General features: G+C 34.4%; 1 protein-coding gene across 2 annotated transcripts in view; it reads right to left on the reverse strand.

Moving 5' to 3' along the window:
- LOC106467078 (cytoplasmic polyadenylation element-binding protein 2-like) overlaps positions 1–3,091 on the reverse strand; it is a 52,914-nt gene extending 49,823 nt beyond the window's left edge. Inside the window, exons 1-2 of one of the 2 annotated variants that reach the window (XM_022395201.1) lie at positions 1,635–3,091; positions 1,004–1,121 (exon numbers count right to left, since the gene is read on the reverse strand). In XM_022395201.1, coding sequence (XP_022250909.1) covers positions 1,004–1,121; positions 1,635–2,948 — 1,432 coding nt within the window. In that variant the 5' untranslated portion in view covers positions 2,949–3,091. The remainder of the gene's footprint in view (positions 1–1,003; positions 1,122–1,634) is intronic. The other variant, XM_013927397.2, reaches the window with a different exon arrangement.
- Positions 3,092–10,131: the final 7,040 nt, after the last annotated feature.

Consider the following 10,131-nt stretch of genomic DNA (forward strand, 5'->3'; position numbering starts at 1 on the left):
AAGACAAGGAATAGTATTGTTTCACTGTATAGATCACTTTTAAGGCCTCATTTAGAATACTGTGTACAGTTTGAGGCTCCCTTTCTCAAGAAGGACATTGAATTGTTGGAGAAGGTTCAGAGAAGAGGCACGAGGATAATACCCGAGATGGTGGGATTGTCCTATGAGGATAGACTTAAAATCTCTAAACTTGTTTTCTCTGGAGAGGAGTCAGGAGGGATTTGATTGAGGTGTTTAAGATTATCAAGGGTATTGATAAAACAGATCCGTTACACTTTTTTGTGTTTAGCAGTGAAAAAAATAGGACAAGGGGTCATAAATTCCAATTTTTCACAGCATAGGATTTGTCTGCAGTTTAAGACAGTATTACTTTTCAAATAAGGTGGTTGGCTTTTGGAATGAACTGCCTTCAAGGGTGGTGGAGGTAGAAAATTTAACTGAGTTCAAGAAAAGATTGGATGAATACATGAGTAATAAGGATTGGTTATAGTTGGGAGCTGAAAGGGGCATCCTTGATGGATTAATAAGCTCCTTTCTGTCCCTTTAAAATTTTATGAATTTATGAACTACTCAACACTTAATCTGTACATCTTGATTTTTACAGACAACTTCCAAACAAACAAAATATGATATAGCAACAACTGAACAACTTTACAAAGGGTTCACAGACAATTTCTTACACAGAATTGGCTAAATAAACAACAAAAAATTTCTTACCGACAGGATTCTTATCAGTGTTAACACATTTTTTTACTATATTCTTATTAGTCTAGTGAGAATTTCTCATACTTCTTTGACTAGTTAACAGAACATTTAAAAACATAAAAAGACAAGATAAAAGAAGGTAAATTAGCACATCACGGTCATACCCTATCTGTAAATTAAAAACAAAATCCAACTTCAATAGTCTTCCACATCCAAATACCTATCCAATGAAATTTTGAATATAATATTTAAACCTGCATAGTGATACTAACATAATATTTATCTCAATATCTATTACCTTTAGGCTCTTGGCCATCTACTTGTACAGTCTTCATTATTTCTAAAATTTGCTGTTCAAGGGGATACGTGAGTCGATCCAATGGACTTGTGTTTAAACTCCCAGATATTTGGCGTTCCTAGAAAAGAATAATTATATATAAGTATTCATTCTAATTGTATGTTCACATACAAGTTTTACATAATTAAGATTAAATTAAATTAACAAATAATTAACACCACTGTGTAAATGATAACTGAAGTTTAGAAGTAAATACATACACTTGCTTAGACAATGACGGGTATATTCTGCATGTACATCAACATACATTTTATGTACAAATTTTTAACAACAAATACATTAAAAGTTGTTTTTTGAGTAAATTCCAATATTACTTTCAGGATGTTTAGTTATTTTTTACCATAATTTAAGCACTAAATATTATAATATACTATGTGTTTTGTGGAATTTAAGAATAAATTATCAAATGATCAAATGTTATCTAAAATTCTACAACTGGCAAAATAACTTCTTTTTTTATCACCAAAACAATCATAACTGACACATTCACTAATACATTATAGAACTACTAATCTTATTTGTTTTAAGAGAAGTTACTTGCTTTAAAAGTTATAATAATTTTGAAACATACCTGAAAAGGCAATAGGGTTGTTTCTTCTCTTACATCTTCTCCTTGAAGGTTAGCATGCAAATCTTGCTGTTCAGCATAATTGCCAAAAGGCCATGTAAAATTCTTCCGAAACTTGGACGGTGAAGCCGGCAAATGTCCACATGAAACTGGGATCTTTTTCAACAGAGACTCTGTATTAGACATGGACTGCTTCTGTACTGCTGCCAAGCTTGGTGTATTCCATGTACATGGAAGTACAGAGTTACGAGACTGTGGTAAAGACCATGTCCGTGATGGATTATTCCATTCTGAATATCCCTGGTTTAGGGATTGAGTCTCATGCCTACCCCGACCAAAATTGTGAGCTCCAGTAATTGCCCGTCTTTGATACTGGTACTGTTGAGGAAGTAAATTATTACTGAAACTGTTCACAGAGTGACCCTGGTTTCCTAAACCAGCACTTAAAACTGAATTGATATGATTTATGCTTGGTGTAGTACTTAATTGAGAACTTTGTACTGAATAATTACCATTGACAGTGTGCATTCCACTAAGAAACTCTTCACAATTCTGCCCAACAAATGCCCAATAATTTGTGGAAGCTGGCATTATAAAAGGGGTTGATGGTTCAGTAAAGTCATGCTGTGGAGAGATTTCTTCTTGGGGTACTGTAGTAGGAACTGCTGTACATATAGGTGATGTTTCATGTCTTAATATTAATTTATCATTTTCTCCATTTTTCAATAGTAAACTATTAGGCCTACCATTTGTTAGATTGCAGCAATCTTTCGAAAGGATCGCTGTATTTTCATTAGACTGCATTACAGGAAATGCAAACCCATCTGCACTTTTTTTTGAATCGATTCTCCTCGAGTCCTCGATTTCTATTTCAGAAAGAGGACACAAGTTCTGAGGGTGGCTCTGAGATCGTGTATGCTGAGTAATATTACTACTTACAGTACCGTTATTTGCTGTAGAGTTGCACTTATCCCCGGTAACACCGCTGTATGAAATACCATTTTCACCTTCAACATTTCCAAGAGACTTAGACTTTTCAAACATTAGTTTCTCTTTAATGTCAATTTCAGATGTAACTCGTTTTATATTACCATTAGAAATATCTGTTTTACCCGTTGGCTTACCGGATGTTGTAACGTTTATGTTATCGTTACCGTCATTTGATTCACCGGAACAAGTCTGTCCGGTTTGATCACTTGCCGGCTTCAGCTTAACGTTAGTAGAAAACAACACAGATATGTTATTTGTAACTTCCTTAGCCTCACTAAGTGATATGTGGTTTACAGCTGATGAAAGATCCAAGCTATAATCCCCCATTACCTAAAGTCCTTTCCTGCATAAGAGAGATTCTATTTTCTCCACTTTCAATCTCTCCCTAGCCACGTCTCCAAGTGTTAAATGGTACCTCCTCCTTGTACGCAGTGCAGCATAGTTACCAGAATATTGTACGACCTCTAGGGCAGAAATGTTGTTTATAACCAAAATTTATTGTGTGAAGATGATCCATTTTGTAATATTTGGCATTTAGCACCTTCTTCATCTTATTTTTAAATATAAAGGTATAATACTTTTTCGTTAGAGTAAAAGAAAAATTCGAGATTTTTTAACGATAGCAAATATATTTTAGGTATTAATATTATAATTTCTTTATAAATGCAATATTTTATTTGTGTGTGTATGTTAAACTATAAATTGTTTTGCTAACACAATAATCCTTTTTTTTTTTGGCACTAGAAATGTTTATTTCTTTTACACTGCTAAAACATTAAATTTACTGACCCAACTGTGTCATCTGATTTTTTTTTTTAAATTCTGGGATAATCTTCTAAGTATAGTTAACCACTTTGACTAGCAAATTAAGTAGTAGTAACATCGAGGAATTGCTATAGTTCTGCAAAAAGTAACAGCGAGTGTATCCAAATGATGAAACAATTAGTTCTAATCTTTATCCCAATGAACATAAGAAAAATATATTTAATTAGCTATACTCGTTAGGAGGTTTATTTTTAGCAGGGAGCTTGCTCTGATTAGAGGTTAATATTAATAATGTATTTTATGATATATTTGTACTCTATCGAATTCAACCACTTGAATTCACATTGTTGCTTTACACTTTTCTACGAAATAATGTAAAAAGAGTTTCTTACTGTCGTTTTTTTAGTTACTAGAAATGACGAATTTTCATTCCTCCATATAAAAACAAAGTTATACGTATGTATTTACAAATTTTCTTTGAAAGCAAACATGCCTTTTGTTTATTAAAACTTGATATGTCCATCTCACTTTACGAGATGCTAAGATAAAGTTCGACTTTCAAGATATGTTCCTATAAAAAATGTACTAAGTAAAGTAAACACTAATGGATACTCATCGATTTAAACGTCGTAACAGTAGTCCAATCATGTTACAACAGGTTTTATAATTAGACGAGGTGTGACGTATATTGTAAATTTTATCCAATTTCACGCAATAAAATTTAAAACACATCTTTGTTAGTTACTTTATTATTTTTATATTATAATGTACGCAAATTTTAGCAAAACACAAGTTCCTTGTTTCAAAGAATTTAAAGAAATGTTCTTACACAAAATTGTTTGCAACTTTACAGGAAAACTAAAAATCAAATTAGATTTTACGTTTTTAGAGATTGTGTCAATTTGGAATGTAGGAGTGGGCGATGTTTTGGTCTCTTTTTCTGAAAACCTCAGTTTTGTTTGTTTGTTTTGAATTTCGCGCAAAGCTACATGAAGGCTATCTGCGCTAACCGTCCCTAATTTAGAAGTGTAAGACTAGAGGAAAGGCAGCTAGTCATCACCACTCACCGCCAACTCTTTTAGCTACTCTTGTACAAATGAATAGTTGGATTGACCGTCACATTATAACTCCCCCACGGCTGAAAGGGAGAGCATGTTTGGTGGAGCAGAGATTCGAACCCGCGACTCTCAGATTGTGAGTCGAGCACCCTAACCACCTGGCCAAAAAACTCAGTAGAGAGCAGGAGTCGAACTGTCCAAATATCTGTTTGATGTAATGAACCCCAGATATACTTTTATAGATTTACTGTGATCTTGGTATATTCACAAAAACTGAGTTTAACCTTAAAGCAATTTGACAAGTCCACTTAATAACAAGATGTTTTACAATATATATATTACGAAGTGGTACTGAATCTCTAGATAACTGAGTTCGTGAAAGAAAGAAACTAATCACAATGGAAAATAAAATTTAAAAATTTATTCACAGACACAAACATAGTGTGTGTACTGCTTTACGGACATGGAACGGTCGCTTCTACTGGATTAGTTATCTTCAGTTGATGAGGCTGAACTAATCCACCAGACTGTCTAACTTCAACATTGCTCACTTTTCAAGTAACTTCGAATTAACTCAGAGCGACTAGAGCTATCCAACTGACTGTTCATTCTCATTCAAGCATGGGGAAGAACGTAACCTCGAGATACAATCTGCATTACCATTGAAGGACATCAGATGTTGACCTTCTTGTAAAACGTGCAACATTACAGCCATACTTTCCATGGACAGAACAAGTATGACCTCGTTAGAAGGATATGGAACAAAGGAAGCTAGAAGGATATCAACATACCGACGTTATTGGCCATCTGTTATATGAAGACTGCACATGTGCAGTATAAATGATTGATTCAGAATAGTACTGTCAAAATAAAAAAAACAGAAATTCATGAAATATCTATAAATCACACTCTCAACTAAGTGTGCATAAATTTACAGCTTCCAGATGATTTCAAATGTCATGCATAGGTAATCTCTTTTCCTACTTTTGACCACTTCAACAAAATTTCAGAAAGTCCACATGGGTTTCCTAAAATCTAATTTTTGAAAAAAATTGACTTTTCTTTCAAATTAAAATTTTTGGCTATGTTAGCAATGTCTTTAGCTCCCTAATTAAATATTTAATTAATCACTAACTAATATTTTGTAAATAAATATACAGATTTTTTCTACCTAAAAGTAAAGGTTTGCTAACCAATTTTAAGTGCTTTTAACATCATGAATGACTTTGATTTAAACAAATCAGTGATCACTAGAAAAATATTAACAAATTCTGAGATTGTGGTGTGCAGGCATACCATGCATTTCCTACACGCTTAGTTGATATACAAATCATTGTTTCAAAATCACCCTTCATATTGTGTGTGTTTTTCTGAATATACAAATTCTATCAAAGGAGCCACTAAGTTGCTCTCACACAGTTACTCATGGAACAAGGTCAGTCAATAAGAATTTCATACCTATTTTCTCATGGGAAAGATTGCTGTAAAGTCAAACACACTATATATATAAATCGACAGTGACCTTTTCCACTTGTAAGTAAGGTGATGCCCCATAGATACGGCATCCCTTACTTTGTAGTGAGAGTGGCTGTCAGTAAAATGAACAGTACCTTAATACTAAAAATATTGGCATTGTTATTTTTAGAATATTGACTGCATCAATAGCTTCACTCAAACCATCTGATTTATGGCAAGTATTCTGGTCACTACTGTATTAACCAGGATCTCCATTGCTCATTCTTGTATATTTATAGACATGTAACAATTTCCAAACAGCCCTGTTAAAATTAGGCTGTTCGCCACCCCTTTGGCACAAGCTGTCTGCTGCACTTCCCTGAGTCAATGGCCAACTTCAACTTGGGCTTCATTAGTTTCCCAGAACAGGAATAGCAGCAGCTAAATCTTGTTGCTGGTAGTTCTACATCTACTGTGCAGTTAGTCAAGCTTTGTTGCTTAGTCTATCTGGCTGCCTGAAGTTCAACCTACAGTGATCATGCTGCCCACACTCAAAAAATGGGCTTCAGTTCTCCCTTTTACAGCAACGATTTAGGAGAGGCATCATCAACACTGGCTTGACAAAAGCATCAAAGGGAACTGTTGCAGATGTGCAGCAGCACCACGGTGACTGGTGGGCTTGTTTATATTTGGAGAAGCTCAAGTTTGACACAAATTATCCACAGAAGCAAAACAGTATGTTCTAGGTACAGCCACTGCAGCTGGGGGCTTTTCCCTTTCCTACAACCTGTTAGAACTCATCAATGAAGATGAGAATTTCTGTCATTACCACATGGTGCCAAGTTGTCTCATTAGTTAACTCCTCTTTAAACTTATCAAGAAAGATGCCTTTGTGGTTTGCAGAGGCCATTGCCATGTAACATTTCCTGTACAAATGGCATAGATAATTTCCATTAGCACTCAATTCTCAAAGGGACTTCTCATTCTAATCTTGAACTTGGCTCGATGGAAAGCTCAATTTTCCATCAGGTGAAAGTGAAGTTACCATATTACAGTACCATAGCTACACCTCACTTAACTGTTTGAAGTTATTGAGGACTGGTCCATCCCAGTTCAGAGGCAGGCATTGCATTGCCTGCTCCTGAGTCCGTTCACTCCAAGCAATCACCAGCCAGAAATGTATGATGAAGCATCCCAAATTCTCCTTTGCTGTTTCCTTAAATGTTCAAGGGGAAATCTGCTTCTTATTTCTCATCCGTAACCGTGATCTTGGCATAAGCCATTCTACCTAAAACTATCAGCCTGTTCCCTCCTTTCTGCTGGTGTAATTACATATGCTCCCAGGTTTCAGATTGGCAAGATATCTGTGGTATCTCATCTATCAATTCTGTTCAACCACAGACCCCTCTGTGACTCGTGGTTTCCCTGCCCAGCAAAACTGAAAACTCCTACACAATTCACCACTTAATACTTGCCATTTCACCAACTGGCAAAACAGTTCTTGGTGGTAAATGCCATCTTCAGTCTTTTTCAATCAATCAGGGGTGGTATAGACCAAAGCCTAGGTTGCTCTATTTTTGGTCAGTGATCACCTGTGACTTCTAAAGAGACCACCCAATTCAGTATCTGACTCGCTATACTGCACACCACCACAATGATCCTAAGTTGTACGAACCTCCTGCTTGCCGAAGTTAAACCTTCCAGGGAGTACCTCCTCACTTACTTTGGGTGTACCATATAGTGGTACTCCTCCATCCTGGAGCTGAGGCTGCAGTGATACATTTGCCATTCTATATCCAACAATTCAGACAACTAATCACCTTCAACAACCGAGTTTTCTTTCTAGTCATAAGTCCTTTGCCTTGTGGAAAATGTTTTTTTCTTCAGTGTGAAGTGTTAATAACACAAGAAGTTGGAAAAGCACATGAAATTACATTTGTCTAAAAAGAGACACTCTGATGTAACAGAATCTGTGGTTACAGCACTAAATCTCCTATATACTCTGTGGTATTCTCAGGTTCACCGATTCTTCTCAGTGTGAACTGGGTATAAACTGCAGAATAACAAGAGGATAACCAGATACTGTATTACAAAGTTGTTGACTGAATTTGTTTGTCCTAGACTGTGTTTAACAAAAAAGAAAGAGACTGGAGATAAACATATACACAATCACATCTTTATTGTACACTAGCACAATCCAAGTTTAAGTTCACTGAAGTGTAAATGTGTACTTTAGTTGAGAAAGAGAGAGGATTATGATTCAGTTCAGGCAATGGTCTTTATTTGAAACTTGAAGTGATGTAATGTTTTTATACCTATACCTCTGCTTTATCTGAATATTTCTGTAGTTCTGCCTTATACTCTTTATAACTAAGAGTTATATATGTGTGTGTGTGTATATATATATATATATATATATACACACAAACAAGACTTGATTGTCTGAGGCATTCATGTCACTACGTTACTGAAGTTTACTTTTGCTTCAATGGAAGGGAAGATTACACCTTTATTGTATCATCTGACTTGAAAGCAGAAAAGACTGCTGTCTATTTTGGTACAGCATGTATAAAGTTTCAACTGTTTTTCTTCCTAGAAAGTTTGTGTGATGTCCTGGCATAGCAACCAACTTCTGTGCATATCTGGGAGAGAAGAATTTAGTTGTTCCCTTAATCAAAAGCCTGCCTAATTTCATCACCTCCCAAGGTCACTATAAGCAGCTTTTGATGATTCTTTTTATGTAGATATCCGTTTTTTATTAAATTCTTGTTGATTTTCAATCAATTTGATGGCCAGAATCTCTCATGTGAAGAAAAATGACATTGTTTTGGTTTCCATATTTTGTCTTTTTTATTATGTTCAGAAACTCTTCTTCCAGTTTTACCAACATAACCTTTCTCAAAAGATTGGCATAATATAATATAAAAGCCTTGTATTTTATCTTCAGGTGTTTTTCTATTTGAAATTAGGTTATTCTTAATGGTGTTCTGATATTTATATATGATTCTAAAGTTATTCTTCCTTAATATTTTTTAAATGGGTTCAATGTCAGTGTTTTACATAATTTTTGAAAGGTTTATATTTATGGAAGAAACTAATTCAGTTTAAAAATATTCCATGAAAAGGATGCACAGTACTGGAGGCAGTGGATTTTCCATGGTCATTACATATTTTTGTCTAAAATATTGACCAAGACAGATAAATACATTGTTGTTTGCACAGATTTCGATAAGAAAGATAAAAGTGTCAATAGGAAAAGGCAAATATATGTTCAGTTCGGGTAATTTTCTTTTAAGAAATTTTATGGTTTTTTTCAACTGTTATGTTGGTAAATAAAGCTTCAATGTCAAAACTTAATTGTTTTTATATTTAGGTCAGTGTTTTTTATTTTGTTTGCATAAGAACACAGTCCCCTGAGACCTATAATTTCTAACATGGGTATACCTATTATCTAAATGGTTAGCAGGACATCTAACCCCAGTTGTTGGAAAAATATCATCATCGCACATCCAAAACAGTGTAAAACTATTATTTCTTATTTTTTTCTTAGAGCATATAGAATATGCCACCCGGCAACACTTGAACATGAAATTTTTTCCTTCCATAAATATAAATCTTTCAAAAATTCCTTGGCTCCAATATGTTGATGATATATTTTCTGTATGGCCAAACATCTAAATACGAAGAGGCCTGGACACTTCTACACCAAACAGAAGATCAACACTGCAGGAAGAAGCTGCAATTTGACACTCATACAGTCAATGAAATCTGAAGATGAAGAGATATCTTTCAATTGCAAAAAAAAAAAAAAAATCCATTTGCTAGAGTTCTATTGAGAGATGTCAACTACTGGCTGCTTTAGATAACCTTCTGCTGTCCATTTAAGTTCAAGGTAAATAATCAGAATATATGACAAAATCACTGTTAATGCTATGATGATTAACTTGTGTAAAATATTTTCATGGTAGCATAAATCCAAACTAGAGAGTTGAATAGTTCATAAATTTATTAATTTTGAGGCCAAGTGAATTACTGAAATAAGGTAAATAACTGAACTAAATATGTTAGGTAATTTCTGTTATCTAACTTACAACTTAAGTTTATTATTAAAGGTGGGGTTAGAAGTCTGTATTGCTAATTACTACCAAATTCTATGAGGATTGTATAATCATTATAATACACACAATATTCATTTTGTCATTTGTTGGTGGTCAGATGTATATCTAGACTGC

This window comes from Limulus polyphemus, unplaced genomic scaffold (assembly GCF_000517525.1).
Source record: "Limulus polyphemus unplaced genomic scaffold, Limulus_polyphemus-2.1.2 Scaffold2481, whole genome shotgun sequence".
NCBI classification, from domain to species: domain Eukaryota; kingdom Metazoa; phylum Arthropoda; class Merostomata; order Xiphosura; family Limulidae; genus Limulus; species Limulus polyphemus.